At 38.3% G+C, this 23,943-nt stretch overlaps 1 protein-coding gene across 1 annotated transcript in view; it reads right to left on the bottom strand.

Annotated features, from left to right (window-relative positions):
* Window positions 1–23,943, bottom strand: part of DPYD (dihydropyrimidine dehydrogenase) — an 803,004-nt gene that overhangs the window by 96,293 nt on the left and 682,768 nt on the right. The window contains exon 20 of the mRNA XM_082832404.1: window positions 20,104–20,283. Coding sequence (XP_082688530.1) covers window positions 20,104–20,283 — 180 coding nt within the window. The remainder of the gene's footprint in view (window positions 1–20,103; window positions 20,284–23,943) is intronic.

The raw sequence follows: 23,943 nt of genomic DNA, 5'->3' as shown, positions 1-23,943 counted from the left end.
AGGAGAGTCTAAAGTCCATTCAAATACCAGTTACTGCCTAGATGTCTGATTTTCTATGGAACTGAGATGACTTAAGAGAGAAAGAAGGCAGTGTTCACAGTTTGGCTGGGCATCCAGCCAGACGTGCACACAAATCTAGACAGGCACTGCAGCTGCCGAAGGAGAGGCCCGATGCCGGGGAGGGCATAGACGTCTGTGGGAGCCTGTGCAGGCTCCTCCCCCTTGTCTGAAGGCTCTCTCTTCTCCATTACCCCCCAGCTCTCTTTATCTCAAACATGTTTAAAGACATAAATCAGCAGAGAAGAAGGACTAGATTCATTAAGGCAATGGGTGGGGAAAATATATGCATATAAATAAATATCTAAATTCATAACCCAAACTGGAATTGTTGTAGAGGAGCTCAAAGTCAAGAAATCCAAAATAAAGAGACAGAACTGAAGGAAGAGATGGGTTCGTGACCTTTGCCTGTAAACAGAGTACATGGTGAGAGGATCAGGCCAGTGGGCAGGATGGCAATGTGGCTAACGATCTTGATGCCAGCAGTGAAGGGCCTAGGAAAGGAGGTGATGTGCCCGCAAAAGTAATGATTTATCCTGAGTCCACTGAATACAGGTGAGCAAGCAGGTGTCGTGTTATTCTCAGTACAATCCACTACCACAGGTCACTGGAAGGCAGGTAGAAAGTTCACCACTTTGCCCACAGATTAATAGAATCTTAATCTGCTGTCAACCCAGCTCAAATCTAAAGCATTAGAAACAATGATTGTCTCAGCACAGGATGATAAGTAGAGGCAGTGAAGCACAGTGGGCAAGTGTGCAGATTTTGTGAGCACATACACCTGGGCTAGAATGCTGTCTCTGCTTTTACTAGCATGGGAACTTGTACAACTTTCTTAACCTCCCTGAGTCTCTTTTCTCCACAGAAAAAAGAGGAAAATGGTTCAAACCTTACATGGATTGTTATAAGGATTAAAGTAGGTAACATACAAAGCTGTCAAAACAATACTACACAGCAACCAGTTGAAAGTATTTTTATCATATCATCATAATTATTAATTCTACATTTCTTTGGGCAAATGACCATGAAGTCATGAACTGACTCTAACAGCTTTGTCTATTTTATAAGATGAACACATATATCACTGAATGGTAGACGCAGGACTTAGCCAGGCTGTGTATTCAGTGGGTGCAGTTGAGGGGCATCACTGGCCCCTTGGAATAACAAGACGGATCCCATTGACAAGACATGGGATGATGAAACCATGTAAGAGGAAGTTCATTGGAACAAAGGAATTCTTGGAATGGGAATATTAATGTCTAGAGAAGATGTAAGAAAAATTTCCAGCTAAGGAATCATTGTGTTTATGGCCATGACACAGGAATTGAAAAATCAGGTGAGAGTAGATTTTGTGTCTCATAGAATTTGAAGCACCCTCATTGTCACAATCATAGGTAGATGATGCTGTTACTTTCTTCATAGCCTTTAGAGTCTCTAACAGTGAGTGTGAGAAGGGGATTTGTATTTTTAAAACTCCAGAGTACATATATAAATGAGTAAAAAGTATATCTTACTCTGGCTAACAGTTTTTATTGGACATCCTTCAAGAAACAAATAAAGTACTTAAAACTCATTGGATTAAGTTCTGATGAGCCTAGAAATGCTAAGGAGAGGGAAAGACATGATTTGATACAGAGTTATAGATCTGATTTCTGTGTGTGGAAATTCACATAAATTTGTTTTTGTCGCACTGATTTTGATAACGTGCCATAAAACTTTTGTTAATGCTAAGAGGAAAGACATAGCTAACGCTATAAATTCATATAGATATCTCTGCCTTACATATTTTGGTAGCAAATTAAATTTATCACTTCATTATCCCTTCCTGGCAGTTGGAAGTTGTAGACTTTAATGGAAGGTGCCAGGGCTGCTAATAGAATCTTCTCGTCACAGATGAAGGAAATGTAAAAGAAAAACTCACAAAGATTTGATGGGTTTTATGCTAAAAGACAACAGCACCCAAAAACACAAGCTAAGAATGAAGCCTGTACCCTATCAGGGGATGGAATTAATTATCTAACAGATTTGTAACTCTTTCTCTGCTATAAATAAAAATGCAGCAGTTTTCACAAGTGATCATTTGGCCACAGCCATTGCCTAGTATAGATTGGAATTAATGAGGACATTTACATAAAGCTTATACTACCATTTTCCACCCTCGAGACAGTTCATCTGTCCTTTCCCAATTGCTCCTAATTTCCCAGATTGAGATGGACACTTGTTCCTTTCTGCTTCTATAACTCCAGTATCATAATAGCAGTTATGTTGAAAGGAGGTATAGTTTAGTGGTTAAAGGCACAGTTTTTGCAATAAACAGAACTGGGTTTCTATCCTGCTTCCACTAGTAATAACTAAACCTCTTTAAGCCTCAGCTTCCACCTTTATAAAATGAGGGTTTATATACACATAAGTAAATGCATGTATATATGTATATGTGTAGATAGTTATGTAAAGCATTTAATTAATTTATTACTGTTATTATTATTATTTTTGCAATTGACCATCCCTTGATGATAAAGGGTTTATCTTGTTCATCACTCAGTCTCAATTATCTACCACAATGCCTGGTATGTAACAGATACTCAGTATTTGTTGAATGAATATACATATGTTTAAATGATTAAAAGCCAAACTCAAATTAAAGCTTCTGAGCTAAGCAGAGAGACATAAATTCTAGTTAGTTCCCCAAATCAAACCTGTCACAAATGTTATGAGTTCAGAAAAGATATGTGATATTTGTTTCCAGCCATAATTTTTTAGGAGATGCATCTTAGATAATAGGAAGCACAAAAGCAGAAGCTTGAAGGAAAAAAATACCAGCATCAAAATATAGTTTTGAACTTTTTACAACTTTGCCATAGTAACGCCTCACAAAATGCACAAAATGTACACGTGTGAATCGAAATTCAACCTCAAGAGTTTTGTCTTTATTTCTACAAATGTTATAATTTTATTATCTATTAATAATGGTGCTATTATAAGACAAAATGTTAATGCATATATTAAAGCATCAGAAAGGTATTTGGCTTAAATTTCCAGACAAATGTCCCACTGGGTTTTTCTGTATAAGGGTGGGTAGGACATTAGGGCAAAAGAGCCCAGCCTTGCATGTAACACTCTATCAACAATCAATTTAAGGTTCTGTTCTGGGAGCTGTGGCCTCAGGCAAGGCCAGCTTTTCTTCAGAGGCTGCAAGCACTGGCTGATGATACAAGGCAGAGGAAGTTGAAGGCCTACCAAAGGACCTAACCAAATCTTCCATCTTTCTGAAACAGCTTCTCATTTGCATTGTGATGCCACATCCCTTACCTGTGTCACTCCTCACGGAGCCAGTTGTTCCCCTTCTAGATTTCTAAGCCCTAGCCAACCTCCCTGATGTGCAAGGCCTAAAGTATTCCAATTCCACGCCCAGTTGGCAGAGGGAGTTGGCAGAGGGAAATACATTTGTTTATGCCCCCAGCCATCCATTTGCTTTAAGCTGGTTTCCAGCCAAGATTGTTATCTAGGTACCAGTTATTCTTTTCCAATAGTTAAATTCATAAGGTTTTAGTTTCCCAAAGGCTACCTGATTAAAGTAATTTGGACATAAAAAGTGTCTTTAGTATTTCTTGTATGATATATCTTACTTTGTCCCTAGAAATATTACTGAATGCTTCTTTTCTAGTTTCTTTCAGAATTAGTTGTTTATTTTTTAAAAGTTAATTTAACATATTTATGTATATTTACACATAGTAAAATGCACAGTAGACAGTTGGAGGAGTTTGAATAAATAAATATACCCATGAAACTATGACCCTAATCAAGGTATAGGACCTTGTTATCACTCCAGAAAATTCCCTTGTGCCTTCTTCCAGTCAATTTCTACTTATCACTGTTGTTATTTTGAAATCAAGTAGGACCCTGTAGGATCCTGTGGGGATCCTGGGCACAGAAGCTTTTCTATGTCCTCCATTTCTTGTTTATAGGGAATAGGCTTCAGCTTCCATGACCTTCCCTGAATTCCAAAGGGTAGGTTCAAACTGTTGCTAATCAGGGAAGGGAGGGGACACAGACAGACAAAGGAGGAACAGTCCAAAAACAATAGGGCAGCCTTGGGGCAGGGTCCTGCTTCCGCCTCAAGGGATACACATAACAATATCTTTGAGCTCTTCTGCAGAACCCAACCCCCCAACAAATGGAAGATGTTAACTACTTGATGAAGGATTCTTCATTTCAGAGAGAAGGTCACAGTTTGGTAACCTCAAGAATCACAGAAGCTCACTGGGAGACCACCTGAGGCCAGATTAAAGGAATACAGGCCCTGAACACACCTTGATCCTTATCAGCAACCCTACCCTTGAACCATTGCTATAAAACTCCTCACCAAATCCCCCGGGGTTGGAACACACAGTTTGGTGGCAGGAACCTACTGTGTCCCCCTTTGCCTGGCAAAGCAATAAAGCTATTCTGTGCTACTTCACATAAAACTCTGTCTCCAAGATTCAATACAGCACCAGTGCACAGAGGACAAGTTTTCAGCATCAATTTCTAACAAAATTTATTTTTCCCATACTAAAATTCCACATAAAGGGAATTATTTCATAAGTATTCTTTTGTGTCTGGCTTCTTCCTCTTAACATAATGTTTTTGAAATTCATCTATCTCAAACTTTAAGGAGATATGTTTTTATTTCTCTTTGATAAATACCTGGGAGGAGAACTGTTGGGTCTTATAAGAAAGTGCCAAAGAGTTTTACAAAGTGGTTGTAATATTTTATATTTCCACTGGCAAAATACAGGGGTCTAGTTGCTCCATATTCTTGCCAACATTTGACATTGTCAGTCTTTTTAATTTTAGCCATTACAGTGGGTGTGAAGAGGTATCTCATTGTGGTGTTTCACTGCACTTTTTTTTTTTTGCGGTACGCGGGCCCCTCACTGTTGTGGCCTCTCCCGTTGGGGAGCACAGGCTCCGGACGCGCAGGCTCAGCGGCCATGGCTCACGGGCTCGGCCGCTCCGCGGCATGTGGGGTCTTCCTGGATCGGGGCACGTCGTCCCCTGCATCAGCAGGCGGACTCTCAACCACTGCACCACCAGGAAAGCCCTGTTGCACTTTTTAATGTCACCTAAGCTTTTTCTGTTTTTCCTTACCCAGGTTTGTCAGTTCTTACCTAGTGCTGTCATTTACTTAGGAGAATATCATTCCTAATCACAGGTCAGGCTACCTAAACTATGGTGACGTGCAAGGTCACCTGTGTGATGGAATATAAGTTGGTGATGACAAAAGATGCATCTACCAAAACATTTCCTTGACTCACTCCTGCTAAGCTTCCTTTGGGTCTTCCAGGAGGGGCAGAATGTACCACCATCACAGATAGGCTTATCAGGCTTTTGGTAAATTAATTTTGGTAAATTAATTAAACAGAAGTCTGCTCAATTTTGGTGCCAAAGGACTAACGGAAGAATAAAGGAATGGGGCAAGGAAGTGGGGCTATAGAATATCTGTCCTTGGACTCTACCTTGTTTCTTTTATTCAATTACTGCCTGCTCTAGGCCTTGACACCTACCTAACCAGTTAATGCCTTCCTCCTTAGCCCACGGAAATTATCCTTGAAGCTCCTTAGAATCAAGTGTATCTCTTATTAATTGACTTAAAGTGAAAAAACCCCACTACATTTCATACAATTTAGGCTAAATACATTTTTTAAACACAGTGCAAATCAATTGAACTGTCCTTTCATGTTGCATCCTTCAACTGCTGAATATTCTATATGGCATTTCACAGAAATATGATTTGATTTGAGAACATCTGCAGCAGTCTGGAACACATTTCCCCCTGTACTTGACTTTTAGCTCATTATAGCTCTCAGATGTTCTCTCAGCAATCCTGTGACATATTGGAGTGTTACTGAACAAACATCAGTGAAGCCTATGTCTTGAGTAGTGTCAATCTCAGTTGAAAATGTTTCAGCTTTCTTAGCATCAACACTAGAAGAATTTAATTAACCCACTGAAACTTTCAAAATGATAGCTAATGCATGTAAGAAATGAGAAATCTGAAACGTAGGGGGAGAGTGGATAAGTGCTTAACCTCCCACAAGCTGATGCCTGCCACCCTCAGCCTGCACTTAGGAAGCCCATGAAAAGCCTTGCTGCTCTGTGCAGCCTCCTAGACTTTGCCATGAAACCTCTGGCTTGCTCTGTCACCCCTCCGGAGATGGAGAAGGTGGAGGTGGCAACCACTGCTGTCACACTCCCCTGGTCCCCAAACGAGGTCAGCTTCCAACCTCTAATCAGCTCCCATCCAGCTGCTCTTATGTTTTTAGTAGGTGGGGTTGGGAGACCAAGGTCAGAAAAGCGCTGTTGGCAGTGACACGGTTTTTTGCCCACTGCTGCTATTACATTAAGGAAGCAGCTGGTGAGATAATGTATGCCAAAGTGCTTTGTAAATTATAAAGTGCTTATATAATTGTCAGGGATAATCACTACTGTTGTTTTATTCCTAGGTTGCAGGAAGAGCACTGAACTGGGCTACTGGGTGGCAAAGTCCACCAGAAAGCTGGAGAGATGGGCGTGTGGGGTCCAGAGGGGAGGATCTTGGTGAGAGTACACATTTGGATGATAACAGCAAGGAGATTAAAATTGGCTTCTGGGTCTGATGAGCACAGACAGTAATAGAAGAGCCATGGACAGGGGGATGTTATGTGAGGGCCAAAAAAGGGGAGGGGTTCTAAAAGATTAAGTCCAAGAAGCTTCTGTTCAGACACAAATGTTGTTTGACCCCAAGCCTCTGTCATACTTTCGGCCTTAGCTTGGGCCCTAGCCTTCCCACACTTCCTAGACCTTAATTTCAGATTGTTTTGGAAAACATTCTCAAGTTCCCTGCCACCCCTGCTATTCTGTGCATGTCTCTATATCACTGTAATTATCATACTATATTATATAAATAACTCTTTAATTGCCTAATTTCCACACTAGTCTGTGATCCTTTTAAAGAAGGCAGCATTATAACACCTGGCACCTACTAAGTGCTAACAGTTGTTTGCTTGATAAAAAGTAAGGGAGAAATCAGGAGAAAAGAGTGTTCAAAAATCAAAGAAGAAACTTCTAATAGGAAGAAGTGGTCAATTGTTGAATGTAAGAAGATCTAGTAAAGACAAGACTGGAAATTACTGGATTTGGTGATCACTAAATCACATAACTTGAACAAGAGCAGTTCTAGTGATTTGGGGGGTGGGGATGGATAGAAATCTAATTTTGATGGGTTGGAGATAGTAAAGCAAGTAAAGGATGAGAGACAATGAGTAGAGATGATGTTTTCTGGAACCTGACCTGTGAGAGGAAGAAAAAATTCAGACCCTGTTATTTATTTTGCTCAACAATCCTATGGGATACCTATTGTTATCCCAATTTTTTAAACGAGGAAATGGTGGCTAAGAGGAAAGTATGTAAGTTGCCCAAGGCCTTACTACTAACAAGAAAGAAGCTATGTGAAAAGCATAAACGCTGCTCAGTTTCATCAGTTGGATTAAGCCAATGGTGGGATCTCTTCACAATAACTTATTTAAAACCAGCTACAAAGCAGGAATAAATATTTTTGCTGTACGGTTTGGAAACAAGGCTATCTGGTATCTTCCGGCATTTTGCCAAGAGATCAGGCCCAGGGTGGAGTGACGTAATGGAAAACCGCATTATGGTACCAGCTGCGAGCACGTGGAAAGAGGTGCAGAAAGGAAAGTGAAGGTCACTAAAGAGGAGCTCTTCCGTTTTACAATTTTCAAAGGGCTACAGAGCTATCAGTCCTCTGGCAACAGCTACAAGTTATTTGCAATTCTGTATTAATCCTCACTGGCTGGTTGTACTCTGGTAATAATCATACTTGAAATGTCAGTGACTTAGCACAATAAAAGTTGATTTCTCACTCATAAAAAAAAGCCTGTTGTGTCTCTGGATATCCTCAATGTGGCGGTTCAGCAATCTAGGCCATCCATTTTACGTTGCCACTTTCTCAACATGAGACTTGAGAGTTTGCTATGGCAAAGGAAAGGGAATTTAGAGAACTGAGTGCCAGCCGTGAAATGTTTCCACTCAGAATCACATGCCACATTTCACTCACATTGCATCAACGAGATCTAGTCACCTAGTCCTATGAAGCCTCCAAGAGGCAAGGAGGTTTACTCCTCCTACAGAACAAGGAAATATTAGTGAGCACCACCAATGCTGACCACAAACTCTGAGGGTATGAACAGAGAAGGATAATCTTGCAGGCTTGTTCTATATCTCAGTGAAGAATGTATACAGTAGTCCTGGGATAATTCTATTTTCTTAGGAGGCCAGGATTACTACAAATGCCATATGTTTACTTTCATTAATTTCACTTGGGACCTATATTAAACGTAAAGAAACATTTAGGCAACATTTGGTAACATTTAGGCTCCAAAAGATAACCAGCTTGATAGCCCTGAAATGACGGGTGACATTCTATAGCTCAGTTGGAATGGGCATATGCAGAGAATAATTGAAAGCAGAGGATCTAGAGAAGGGTCTCTAGTTTGAGATGAAATAGGATACAATTGATAAGCAGGAAAGACAAGAAAAATGCTTTAAAGATATACGGCAACAGAGGTTCAGGAGGCACGGTCTTGACGTGGTTTGCCAGGAACAATCCACAGTAGATGGGGCAGCATGGGAGTGAGGCTTCAGGGCACTTCCAAGTCTATGAGGCAACTTCACAGACAGAGCCTGAAGCTGCAAATCAAAGAATTCCCTATGTAGCATTAGTCACATTCTCTGGGCAGGTTGTAGTCACATCTTCTCAAACACGTTTCTAGGGGTCACTCGTGGCCATGAAGCACAGACTAATATAGGGCATGGATTTTAGACACGAATAAGATTGCTTTCCAATATCTATACAGCATGAAACGGAGGGGATATTTAGAAATTAGGTGGTTAATTAGGTCAATATGGCAACCAAACAGAGTAATCAGGTTTCTAAGGAGAAGAGGAGAAGGGATAGATATTTCATCTGGATATCTAAATGGATTTAGTTAATTGGGAGACTGCCAATTATTCAGAACAATTGAAGATATCTTGGCCTATCCTTCCTAAACTTCCACGGTTTTGGTAATGCTATTCAATGGCAGTTACATGCATATAATTTCAAAGGTAAACAAATACAAAACCAAAACCAAAATACAGTAACAAAACCAAAGAACTATGGTTTGTCTTGTTTGATGTTTTTGGGGAGGGGGTAAATCACATCTTTCTTTTGAATTTCAAATAGCAGACATTTAATTTTTTTTTCTCAAATCTTAGATTAGGATAGGGCTTCCCTGGTAGCGCAGTGGTTGAGAGTCCGCCTGCCGATGCAGGGGACACGGGTTCGAGCCCTGGTCCGGGAAGATCCCACATGCCGCCGGGCAACTGGGCCCGTGAGCCACAACTACTGAGCCTGCACATCTAGAGCCTGTGCTCCGCAACAAGAGAGGCTGTGACAGTGAGAGGCCCACGCACCGCGATGAAGAATGGCCCCGCTCACCGCAACTAGAGAAAGCCCTCGCACAGAAATGAAGACCCAACACAGCCAAAAAAAAAAAAAAAGAAATCTTAGATTAGGATAAATTGTCATAAAGCTGAATATAATTAGAATCTCTGTTGACTCTTTGCATTATCAAAATGACTCCTTTAATACCAGAATATTATATCTTTTATATAATGCTCCGTTTATTCAAGTGGACAGTGAGCTTAAACAGAGATATAACAAATGCCTATTTTTTTCTCAGGGGCGTAGCTCAGAATTACAGAGAGATATTTTGCTTGATTCCATAAAATCAGGATTAGGAACAAAGCTAACTGGTTTGCGATAAATGTTCACTGATTTTGTAGAGTTCTTAGGAGGGAGGATAGGAGATGAGTTTGAGGATAGTATTTGAATTCAAATTTTATCTTACATGCTTATACTAATGGTTTCTTTACAAATCCTCAGTCCCCACCCAGAACAAGAAAAATCCTAATTTCTTTTCCTGGCTTAAAAGTACCATCAGAATTAATGTGGGTAACTTGTGTTGAAGATGAAAAGCACTTTTACACAAGTTCTAAGTATATAATTAATATTAATGAGGTACATTCTGATTAAAGTAGTATATTTGATGAAGTATGAGGAATTATACTGAACCACTTACTTTCATGAAAGTGACAAAGGGAATAATTTCATTTGTACTTGGAATTAGATATCAATTTAATGAGTGAGAAGAAATAGGGACTCGTAAGTTTTAAAAGCATGATGGGATGCTGGCAACAGTAAAAATGTTGTATGGCTTACATTTTATTTCAGGCACACAGTGGTGGACTGCAACGAGGTGGGTATAATGGTTACAAATTCAAGAGCTCATCGCTGCCCAAATTCCTAAACCAGTCAAGCTGTCAGTGCTCCACACTCCAGGAAGTGCAAAGCCATATCCTGCAACATCTTTCTGTGTCGGTGCCCATGCAGGCATTACCAATTGATCACATACCTCCGCTGGGCTTGGCTTTGAGTTAGAATTCTCCTCTACAAAGTGCTCTCAGTAATTGCCACCAAATATCAGAGTTCCCCTGTGCAATGAACCCACCTACCCCTGAGATGGGAGAGAAAACAAGCTGGGAAGGTTTATAGGGGCACACACTGGTTATAAGCAATGCAAAACTATCTCTTCCCATAACATGAGAGACTTCTACCAGGCCCTCCTATAATTGTTGATATTAAATTCTGATACAGTTACTCTGATTTGGCAACAAAGTAGGCCCCTCCCTTTCACCTACAGTAGGACCAGTGATGAACCATTCATGCTAGTTTACTGCCCAGACCCCAAATTAACAAATTTATCTCCATTTTGCTTGGAAAGCAAACATTTCTGATTTGTTTAGGAGCTTTTTTGTGTGTATGAAAGGGAATGCTTCAAAGGACAAAGTTGCAGGCTTTTAAGCAGATCAAACAAAACTAACCTAATAAGGGCATGTTATCAATAGAAAGCCAAGAGAATGTATAAAAATAATGTATGAGTATCAGCTGGAAAATCTACACAGAAGATTGAAGAAATCCACTCATAAAGCATTGCTCAAATGTTTATGCTTACCCTAATGTTATCCATATATTTTGGATACAAATATATCACATATCCAAATTACCCCAATCTATCTATCTATGTTAGACTTAATTATAACAATAACTGCCATTCATTGAATGCCTGCTATGTGCTACATACATCATATATATGTTTTCTGGTCCTCACAAAGCACCCATGAAATCAGTATCATTATCTCACTTTGGCATTTCAGCAAAGGGGAACTGTAGGATTCATGTGGTTGGTCCAAGTTCACCCAGTAGTAAGACACTGAGGTGGGATTCAAACCCAGACCTGCTGGACTCCAAACACAGTGCTCTTTTTACTACAGCAGCATATTGACCCCTTTGTGGGATTCTTACACATTAATGAGCTGATGAGACACTCAGGACTACAACAGGGGGATATAAAATCTTATCCAGCATTTTTTACTTATAAGTAGGAATAATCACCATTTATAACAGGTGATTGCCCTATTCTAAAAGGATACTTGGCAATTCAGCATTCTACCTAAGATACTACTCAAATCATCTGATGATATTTAGAGATGTAGATAAGTTCCCATATCTATGCAGTAGACTCATTTGGTAATTTTGGAAAGTTTGAATTTCCAGGAACTGATGCTGTTTTTTTTTGCCATGTTCTATGAAATGAACTAAAACAATAAAAAATATTTAGCCTCATGCAATCAGTCATAGAAAGCAATAATATTGATTTCTATTTCAATCATTACCCAAGTTAACTGACAGAAATGTAACATGTCATCTGGAACTTCTCTAACTGTATAATGTATCCCCAAAACATAACCGCAGGGACAAAGCTGCAATGAGAGAAAATAGCATGGACAAGAACTATGAGGCCGTAAGATGAACTTGAAAGAAAATGGCTTTCATCACCTTTTCTCTCTCTTTTCTGGGCTAGCCATGCAAGTGGTCATGGATAGGAGTTTGCTGCAAGAGCCCACGGGCTCCCTCACAGTGGATTTTTCATTGTAAGATTCCGTGTACTTGTTGATAAGATTAAATTATTTCAGATTCAGTTTACTTGCATAAAGTGTTACATATATTTATTCTGGTCACAAGTTCTTTGTGAGATATAAATATTATGGATATTTTCTCTCATTCTGTGACTTAAATTTTCATTTCCTTAACTTGCTTTTTGATGAGCACTTGCCTTTTGAAGTGCAACTTATCTTTTTTTTTTCTTGTATGGTTAGTGCTTTTTGTATCCTATCTAAAAATTTTTCCTTATAAGTAAATATATTTATTTATATTTTCTTTAAAACTTTTATAGTCTTTTTACTTTTATATCTATGATATATTTAAAATTACTTTTGTGTCCTGTGTGAGGAAAGTATGAGGTTCATTAAAATATATCTATATCTATATCTATATCTATGCTTATCCATTAATTCCAGCACCATTTATCAAAAGGACTTTCCTTTCTCCATTGGATTGCTTTAGTGCCTTTGTCAAAAATCAATTGAGTGTATCTGTGAGGGTTTACTTCTGGACTTTCCATTGATCTATTTGTCTATCCTGACACTAAAACACACTTGCTTGATTACTGAAGATTTATAGAAAGTCTTGAAGGCAGATAGGTCAAATCATCTAAGTCTGTTCTTTTTCAAGATTGTTTTGGCTATTCTGGCACCTTTGAAATCCAATGTAAATTTTAGAATCAGTTTATCAACTTCTACGTAAACGTGTGCTGGGATTTTGACTGGGATTGTCGTAACTCTACAGATCAATTTGGAGAGAACTGAGATCTTAACGTATCTCTCCATTGATATTTCTTCATTAATTTTCCTCAACAATTCTTTGTAGTTTTCAGTGGGTGGCTATTGCATATATTTTAATTTGTTCCTAAGTACTTTGTAGTTTTTAAATGCCGTTGTAAATGGCATTTTAAAATTTAATTTTCTGTTTATTGTTCCTGTTGTTCATACAGAAATACAACTGACTTTTGTATATTGTCTTTTGTCCTGAAACTTTGCTTAATTCATTTATTGACTTTAATAGTGTTTTTATGGTTTTTTAGGATGTTTTATGTACACAATATTACTATCTACAAATGAAAACAGTCTTAGTCCTTTGTTTCCAATCTGGATGCCATTTCTTTCTTTTCATGTCCTTATTGCACTAGTTAGGACCTCCAGTATAATACTGGATATAAGTAGTGAGCATAGACATTTACGCTTAGTTCTTGATCTTAGGAGAAAAAGTTTTTTTTTTTTGCCATTACATATGAAATGAGCTGTAGAATTTTTGTACATGCCCTTTATCAGATTGAGGAAGTTTCCTTCCACTAGATTGCTTAGGGATTTATGATAAGTAAATGATGAATCTTTTCAAATGCTTTTTCTGCATCTAAGGACTTGTACTGAGAACATATAAAGAACTCCTAAAGTTTAATTAAAAATAAACCCAACTTCTAAGTGGACAAAAAATTTGAATAGACACTTCACAGAAGAAGATATATGGATGGACAATAAGGACACAAAGAAGTGTTTAAATCATTAATTTTCAGGGAGATGAAAATTAAAATTGCAATGTCATACCAATGTACATGTACTAAAATGTCTAAAATTAAAAAGACAGAGGATACTAAATGTTGGCTGGAAGAACCGAAACACCCATCCACAGTTGGTAGCCGTGTAAAATGGTACCACCACTTTGGAAATCTGTTTATAGGTTTCTTATAAAGCATACACATCACCTTAAGACTCAGATATTACACTCCTGGGTTTTACTCAAGAGAAATGAAAATATGTATTCACAAAACCAGTTATGCCTGAATGCTTATTTCAGATATATTTATAATAAAGGGAAAGTGAAAACAGCCCAAATGTCATTTTGAATAAATATACAAATTGTGGTATATTTATACAATAAAATATTTTTTACCAATAAAAAAAATGAATTACTTAACACTCCCCAAATCATGGATGAATCTCTGAAACACTGTGCAGAGTGAGAGTAACTACACACAAAAAAACCACACAATGAGGAATTCTAATTATATGATGTTAAAGAGTATGAACAAACTAATCTATGTTGATGGAAATTAGATTGTGTTTGCTTCTGATGGTGAGGAGGAGGGAGAGATAATGACTGGGAGAGTGCAAAAGGGAATCTTTGAGGTGTTGACAATGTTCTGTATCTTGATAGAATTAAGAGTTGCATGGGTATATCATTTGTCAAAACTCATCAAATGGTTTATTTAAGACCTGTGTTTTTAAAGACAGACCTTTTTTCTTTATGTAAATTATATCTCAATTTGGAAACATAAAAAGCATGAAAAAATAAATAGCATGAAGACATAAAACTTTTAAAGTTTTGGGTAAACAGGAGATACCACTCTCCTCTTCTGAGACTGTTATTATCAGGACTTTTGTGACGATCATGCTTACGACATTATATATTCCTTGTGGATACTTCTTTGTTCTCTGTGTTGGATAATATACCAGAGACAAATAAATAGACATCTACATATCAAACACCATAACCAGATAGCAGTAGTTTTACAAAATCATATTACTTTTGGTTTTAAAAACATGAGAATGATGCATCTGGTCATACAGATGCGCCAATTTTGGTTTCTATCATCAAAATAAAGCCTTGTTGTATGAGTCATTATACAAGCACCACGACAGTTTCTCTGACTTTATCCTAATGAAAGCTTTTTAATGAGTACACATTATGTTCACTTATTAATATCACTGATATGTATTTCATCATATTTTAATACCTACTGAAGGTAATTTGGCACATTTACTGTTTTCTTCTAAAATGCCTGCTATTTTTGAAAGGGCCTGGCTGGAATTTTAATTATAAATTTGTTTCCTTTTTTTCCTTCCAAATAAGGACACCACAGATAGTCTGTGCAACTTAATTGTATAAACATGTAGCATTGTGCTAGTTGCTTGAAAACTCAAGTGTAAATAAGACATGATCTCTGTTTTCAAGTTGCTCATAATGAGCTCAGTGATGGACAAGAAGTAATGTTAACTAGAAGATAATGTCATAACTGCAATAGCAGTTATATGAACAAAGGGCTGTAGGAGAAAGGAGTGACAATTTTCCCAGAGGGAGAGGAAGATAGTCATAGATGGCTTCACAAAGTAAGTGACATTTAAGATAGATCTTAAAAAAAATAAAGAGTGATCAATATATCATTCATCAATTCGGCTACCACGCTGTTGCTCCCACATGGTAGATATTGGGTCAGGCACTGGCACAGAGTGTGTGGTCTAGGCCCTAAAGAAGCTTATACTCTAGGTACATTTTGCCAATCCTAGAAGGAATGCAGGTTGCTCACTTGCCTATCTCACTCTTTCCACTCTGGCTTCTTTCCATTCCATTTTACTAAACTAGATTTATACACCAAAAGGAACTTTTAAGTTCAAAGTTATTATTTTTCTTTTTACATTTTTTCATTTCTGATGTCATGGGAAAAGTGATGGCTTGATAAGTCATTGACTACTAATATTTAGTTCTACCATTTAGCTGTTTTCTTACATTAATTTATTCATTCAGTTACTTATTCGAGGATCATTTATTAAGCCCTTTCTGAGTATCAGTGGGTCCCCAGAAATTGGGATACAAAGGGGAAGAAGACTGTCTGGTAGAAGAAACAGAGACGCAAAAATTCAAATGCTGTGTGATACTGGTTGCAACTAAGGTTGAAGAAGAGAAGGAGAAATTAATTCTGGTGTAGACGTCAGAGAATAACTCAAAGAGAAGTGGATGCTTTCATTACTCTTTAGTGAATTGGAAAGACATTTCAGATGTAAGGAACAGCATGTGAAAATGAACGCAGAGACCAAGCAGTCAGTAGTGTTGTCCTGTGCTGTTTCCCTTTCAAAGGCTCTTGCTTAGGAATCCTTCATCTCAGGCACAAAGAAGTGAAGTCATTTCCTCCCATGCTTTCTGACTGTAACATTTTCTGTTCTAATATTGGAGCCTCCAATTTCTTTCATGTTTCTCAAGCAAATAATCTCCATATAATTCTTATTTCCACACCTAAAAATGCCAAATACTACCAGTTTACTTTCTAATGTCACTAAAATATATACTTTGTCTCCAACTCTAAAGAAGAATTTGTGGATAAAGGTATAATTGCAACTATATTCTCACTTAAGTATTCTTCACAACGCTTTATCTAAAATACTTGGGGCCAAACGTAGCTCAAAATGCAGAATTTTTTTTTGGACTTTAGGAAAGAAAAATGGTACATATACTACCTTTTCCCTAGCACCTACAGCAAGATGTGGCGTGGCAACCTGGACTTCAACACATTCGTCGCTCGGAAGTAAACACGTAAATGTTCACTCTAAGAGGAATAAATAAAGATTATAAAAGCCTCCCATCAGTTCAGGCCGGGTTTGCTGCCAAATGAGTTATGTGAAACATTTGGTTTCAGAGTTTTTTGGGTTTCAGAAGTGTTAATGAGAGATCGTGGACTTGTACTGTGGTTATCCTCATTTCATAGTTTTAGAAACAGATTTAGAGAGATTAATTAACTTGTCCAAGTTGCTTAGCTAGTATAGTAAGGAAGCATCATGGAAACCTAACAGTCTTACTTGGAACTCTGTTGGTAACCACTGTCCCATACGTAGCAAGCAAACAGTTCACTTTTATTAAGTCGCCAGGTTTTCACCAGGTAGAAGAGGGGATTAAGGTAACTGAGTATACAATAAAAGTGCTTTGCTACCGATGCGCCTCCTTTTTTTTTTTTTTTTTTCTTGCGGTACGCGGGCCTCTCACTGTTGTGGCCTCTCCCGTTGTGGAGCACAGGCTCCGGATGCGCAGGCTCAGCGGCCATGGCTCACGGGTCCAGCCGCTCCGCGGCATGTGGGATCTTCCCGGACCGGGGCACGAACCCGTGTCCCCTGCATCGGCAGGCGGACTCTCAACCACTGCGCCACCAGGGAAGCCCCCGATGCGCCTCCTTTTTGATGATACTGTGAATAGCCTCTCCTTCCTTATCCTCACAGACTTCCTCGTTGCTGACTGTCTGCATGGACTCTGGGTGTCATGCTTTGAGAACTGTATCTGTCCTTACAATTCTTCTTGCTTACATGTCTTTGACCTAGCTGCTGAACTAACTCCCGCTCCTGGTTCCTCAATGGGTATTTTCAACCATTGGCCATTCAGAGCCCAGTGTGCTGCTTTTCTGGATTTCCTCTCCTGACTCTCTATTTCATTTCTCTTCCAGCTCAAAATCATTTCTTACCAGCTTTCTCCCTCAAGAGAAGCTTGTGTTGTTCCCATTGCTAACTTCTCAATCTCTGAGTATATTCGGTTGCTATTCTTACTTTCATTTTTCTTGGCAATGCGGATCCTTGTATGCTTCCATCAGAATCAGGTTGTTAAAATGCAGATTCCTGGACTCACCTTTGACCAATGAAATCAGGATCTCTGGGAGCGGAGCCTGGGAATCTACATTTTCATAAGCATGCCACATGGTTTTTAAGCACCAGGAGTTGGAGATCAATAACTTTGTGGTGCAGCAGAGCTGGTGACTGCTCTTCCTGTGGGATCTACTTTCATGCTTGCAGGCATGAATTTATACAACTTGCACTGTAAGACCAGAGCAAACCATAAATGCCTGACTGCTTGCTCTTCCAAAGTCACATGAAGAAACATTGCTTGGGAAGTTTAATCAATTTATACATGAGGTATGCATTAGGGAGACTATATTAAATATACTAATTAGGTATATTAAATATACTAATTACTTGAAAGATAACATGACTAATTTGGCCAAACTAATTTGTTTCCATGGCTCAAGTCTCATTTTTCCTCCATCTTCAAACACTGTACTGTAATTCGTTTCTTCTAAATTTCTACTCTAATTTATTCTAGCCTGACCTCTGAGTGAAAGATGAAAGAGAGTAACAACTGTACTTTCCAAACAAATTTTTTCCTATCTAAAGAAGCCAGCTACTTCCAGCGGGGCTTTCTGGAAAGGGTCTGCAACTTCTCTTGTCCATTTATCATGAAAACAGGGTAAGAACCAGCATCCTATTCTTTAGCTAATGAGAATATAATATGAATTATTTTCAAAGATGCACACACACACACATACACACACACACACACACCTGCAACACTAGGAAGGAATAGCTAGGAAGCCACAGCACTTTGATTCACTATTAGGGATATTAACCTAAAGGGGATAGTCACCTATTGTTTGAGTCATGTCAGCCCTCACCAGAGACTCTGGAGCATAGATCTATTAGCAGACCATCTGCTTGTTCCTCAACTTAGTGCTGAGAAATGAATTGCTAATATAATCACATAGGCAAAATCTTTTTTTTTTTAACAAATGATAATGCTGGAAATTACACTTTTGATTTTGATGAAGGCTGGACTTACTAAAATAAAGTCTGAATCTAGATTCAAACTATCAGAAAATCAATTTCCACTTAAGTCACTGACACAAGTGTTTCCATCATTATCCATCTTCTATTTGAATATGTAAGTTTTCAAATGAGTGTGGAAGTCTTTTAAAGACAAAAATGGCACAGTGCAAGGCAGCTACTTCCATTTCAGCTTGCATGGTGACTGCATACATTTGAGACAATGCTTTTATAGACAGTCATAAACTATCAAAACTACCATGTCAGAAACAATTGACTTGATATATTTACATTGGATGAGTATAAAGTTATTTGTAATTTTTTTTTAGTTATGAACAATTTTAGGATGGTCATTGATAGGTCATTGATAAAGGCAAGAACACTCACTGTCTAAATACTTGCAGACTCAGTTTATGATAATATGATTAGTTACACTAATAATGCTGCTTAGGCACAGTCTCGCTAATTATAATATTATAAATATTAATGTCACCCAGCCTTTTTGTTTGATTGCCACTCATGGAGTCATTCATCATGATATTTTCCTGGAATCCACACTGTAAGATTTTATTTCTTTCTCCCTTTTATTTTTCATCACTGGACTTGCAGGGATACACATTATTCTCCAAGAAGCCCTTATTTTTGGCTATCTGTTTGGAGAGGAATAGTGATATTTCCCATTAAAATTAGCCAAATGTAAATTGTTATATGATGTTTCTCTTATTCTTTCTGAGTCCCTAACCTTGCCATCCAAGGCAGAGTACCCAGGGTTTTTGTTTTCCATTCTTTTTCATGTGACCTGTTTCAAGTTAAGATTCATTTGAATTATTAAATGCTTCCTTAAAGAATCCTTTTACTTGCCTCTTTTTTTAAGTTAATTATTGATGTAGTGACAAGCTGAAAAGACTAAGAATTATAATTTTTTCCTCCCCTCATTCAGGACTCAAGAAACGTCTTCTGACAATGGTTATCTATTTAGAATAATACAAAGGAAATACAAAGGCGAAATGCTGAATGTTGTTTTAGAAAAGATTTGCTAAAATCACTGTATTATACAAAATGTAAATGTAGTGTATATTTCTCTGAAAATAGCAGTTAGTGAGAAAGTTGGGACATAACCTTTTGAGCTCAGGTTTAACCACACAGCAGAAGCAGTTACAAAAGATACTGATTAGATTTTAATTTTAAAAACTTCATCGTATTATTCAGGGCTCCAGTGATTTGATTGTCTTGAAAATAGAAAGGTAATGTTATAATTTCCAGAGCTTGTTAAAGAATAAAGAAATCTCCAGCCTCCTACTGGAAAGAATGCCAGTCATCACCACAGTAAGCAAGAATTTGGAGGCACTTTACACTATAAACTTCAATCTTTTTCTTTTATATGACCTTGTGTTATATTGGTTTCATAAAAATGTAACTCAGAGACCTATCATAGAGTTGTAATCAAGCCTCCTTCAGAACGATTCTACAGCAGAAATCACATCAAATGGGCACTGTGTTTCCTCTGTTAGTGAGATGGTAGGAGGGCAAACAAGACCTGAAATAGAAAGTGAACAAGGCAGAGTTCTCAAGGACAACCCAGGAGAGGTGGCCACGTACCTTTCCCACGAGTTCAGCAATGCGAGGAACTGGTTTCCCTTTCTGGTGACTCTCGGTGGCTGGACTCTGCCCGTCCCAGTCTTGTAGCTCTTCAATGCTTTTCAGATAAAGCAAGGCTTTGAGGCCAGTGCAGTAGTCTTGAATGACAGTGAAATCCTGATTCTGAACAGCACTGCATACCTAGAAAATGTGGAGCAACCAACTAAAAGTCAAGCTAAGAGCTAATTCTCCAAACAGCCTCACTTTTCATATAGTCAACACAATTTATTTTATGTGCCAGGCACTGTTCTAAGCATGACAGGTCAATTGTTGCCTGGAGGGGATGGGAGTGGTCGGGAGGGAAGGACTACAAAAGGGACAAGGAAACTTTCAGGGACTGTGAATACTTTCGTCAGCTTGATGTGGTGATGGTCTCACAGGTATACACATATTTCAAAACATCAGACTGTACACTTTAAATATGTGCAGTTTACTGTATGGCAGGTATAGTCAGTATGGCTGTAAAAAAGTTAGGTCCAACCAGAAGAATTTCCCAGGAGTTAAATTTAGCACAACATGAGAATGGACATTTTAACTCTCTCATTCTCCCTCCGTTGAGATGTGCAGCCTGGACGTGGTTCTCATGCGAGGAGGTGGTCCTGCTGAGCAGGAGACCCATCAACTCAGCCCTCATGTACCACGGCCTGCCTCTTTAGCCTCATCTATCACTGTCCCCCTTTGTATTCACTGTGCTCCAGTCAGCCAGGTCTTTCCTCTTTTCCTCGAATTCGCCACATTCCTTCTTTGCCTTAAGACCTCGTAAGATCTCGCAGCCTAGAAGGTCCTTCCCTTCTACATATGGCTAACAGCACAGCTTCAGTCTCATGGGAATTATCACTTCCTCAAGGAGGCCTCCAGGAGCCCAAAATAAGTTAAGACCTTCTTTAGCTCATATATTTTTGACTTCTAAGTCTTGCAACGTTATTTGATTGACAGTTCCCTCCCCCAATAGACTGAATCTTCAGGAGGGAAGAAGCTATTTTATTTTGCTCAACATATTATCCCCAGTGACCAGCACAGAGTTTGTCATTTATTCTGCTCTTAATAAGTATATGTTCAATGAATGCGTAATTCAGAAGAGATTTTTTAAATTTGAGTGACATTTCTTAGAAAATAGAGATTTAATTCTAGAGTTAAGGAAGGTTGATTCTGAGAAATTAGGATCATTCAAATAAAAATATACTTGAGAGTCTGTGTTAGGATTTGAATTAGAGCTTGAATTTACTGGAGTTAGAGAAACACTCCAGGTTGATTATTTACAAAGATACTTCTCCAATTTTGATACCATATATAGTCTCCAGAGACTCATTTACAACTGCCAGTAGGACCTCCTCGCCCCTATGGCCCATCATCACTTCAAATTCAAAATTTACCATATAGAATTCAACACCTCTCTGCATCCATATTTCAAATCAATCCAAAGAAACAGCTATCCAAACAAAACTAAGCAAAGCAAAACTCACTTCTAGCCCATCTTCCCAGATGTTAAATTCTTAGCATATATCATAGTTACTTGTGATTGCAGCCAATAAAGAAAAACCATGTCATACATGAATGTAGATGAAGAAATACCTGAAAATAGAATAAATCATATTCTATTTCAAGTTCTCTTAAAGCCTTCTGAGTCTTTAATTAACACATTTCATTGTAATCCTCATGCCTAGTGCACTCCCTGATACCTAGCTATTGCTAGGCTGGTTGAGAAAATTTATTGAAAACACACTAAGGGGTTCCAGAATAGGGAATGGGAAGTAGACAGAGACAGAGAAAGGGCAAGAAAAATATATACCTAAGAGTTCACAGCAAAAAGTGGTAGTGATTTCATCATATATATGAAAAAGAAGGCTAAGTGTGGAATTCTGGGAATATGAGCATTTAAAAGGAAGGCTAAGGAAGACCATGAAGGACACTAAGCAGAAGAGATACAAGACGGCATCACGGAAGATGTCAAATGCTGCACGAAGGTCAGTAACATCGGAGGTGAAAAGTGATCGTTAAATTTACCAATCAAAAGACTTTAGCATTTATGGGGGAGAAGCCCTGCAACAGGGCAGAAGCCATCTTATAGCGAGTTGAAGAATGGATGAGGATAGAGGATGTGACAATATGAAGACAGACTGCTCTGATGAGAAGTTTTGCTCCTATTAAGAGAAATAGGAGAGCTAGGGGTATAAGTAGGAGAATTTTGAAATTTTTTTTTTTTTTTTTTTTCGGTACACGGGCCTCTCACTGCTGTGGCCTCTCCCGTTGTGGAGCACAGGCTCCGGATGCGCAGGCCCAGCGGCCATGGCCCAGCCGCTCCGCAGCATGTGGGATCTTCCCAGACTGGGGCACGAACCTGTGTCCCCTGAATTGGCAGGCGGACTCTCAACCACTGCGTCACCAGGGAAGCCCTGTATCTTATTTTTATAAGGATGGAAATAGCTATGTTTTAGGGGAATGTGGACATTTTATATTTCAGAATAGGAGAGAATGGCTTCTGTATATTATATTTCTGTCAAAATTGGCTGAATGATGGTGTGGTAAGAAGAAAACAATGTAATATCTAACATGAGATGAGCTCTTACTATGGGCCACACACTCTGTTAAACACTTTTTAATGTATTGGGTTGTCCAAAAAGTTCATTCTGGTTTTTCCATGAGGAAATTATATCATTTAGTCCTCAAAATAACGCTGAGGTAGGTTTAATTTTTAGCCCTATTTTACAGATGAGGGAAGTGAGATGCAGAGACTTGCCCCAGGCAGGCCACATGGTTAGAAAGTGGATTATACTGCATAATTCATGACCGTGCAGTCTAAGGTGACTAAGGTATAGACATTCACGAAGGAAAACTCTTTTCATGTAACTACAATTATCTTTTCCATGACCCAAACACATGTATATATAATTTTAAATGATCAATTATCTTCAACCCAAATATAACTATTGTTTTGAAAACTCGATACTGCTAGATAAAAATTGTCAATGTCCTCCTGTTTTATTTACTTCTTACTTGTACATGAGTAGAAACAACAAGGCAAAACCAAAAAGCAGAAATAAAAACCTTTCATTTCCTATTGTGAAGGGCTGTATGTTACCACAGTGCAGGAAAGAACATTGAATAACCACTAAATACAGACAAGAATATTTTCTAGGAAGTCCATTTATATCACATTAAAAAAAAATGTTTCTCAGGAGGAACAATTTAAGCATTAATTAGGCCTGTTATAACTTTCTTAGAGTTGATTTTCTTTTCAGAACAATTGTAAAGAACATCATTATAATTTCCTCCACGGGATTTTTTTTTTTAACTGTAAAAGTCAACTGATGCTTTACTTAATCTTCTTTGTTCACCATGAGATTCTATTTTTTGGTAGTATATGTTAATGTGTATACTTTTACTATAGTCTTAAAATAGTTCCCCATATGGACATCATAAGAAATCAGATTTTGAAAATCACATCATGTCATGTAGTTTATGGGATGTTCATGACTGCTGTGAAAACCTGCTGCTAAAAGGACTCTAGATACTCTGCAGTGTATGAATAGTCAAGTTGAATCTCAGTCCTCCCTAACTTTTCCAATGAGAAGATACAAGAGCCACTACTTCTCTTAATCCACAAACATGGCACAATTTGTGTAGAGTAGACTCAGTGGTGCTGGAGTGATCACAAAGTAGACTTGTGTATTTTAACTATGGAAGAACATGTGGGGCTAAAGGCTAAAAAGACTCCCTCCTTGCCTACCCTCTTGTATGCACTTTACCCTATAGTGCTAGTGTTTCAGATAAATGGGAGCTACACTGAGCATGTGAAGGGGA

This window comes from Leucopleurus acutus (genome assembly GCF_964270905.1).
Source record: "Leucopleurus acutus genome assembly, chromosome: 2".
NCBI classification, from domain to species: Eukaryota; Metazoa; Chordata; class Mammalia; order Artiodactyla; family Delphinidae; genus Leucopleurus; species Leucopleurus acutus.
Note: the sequence above shows the minus strand (reverse complement) of the source record. Positions and strands in the feature narration are given on the sequence as shown.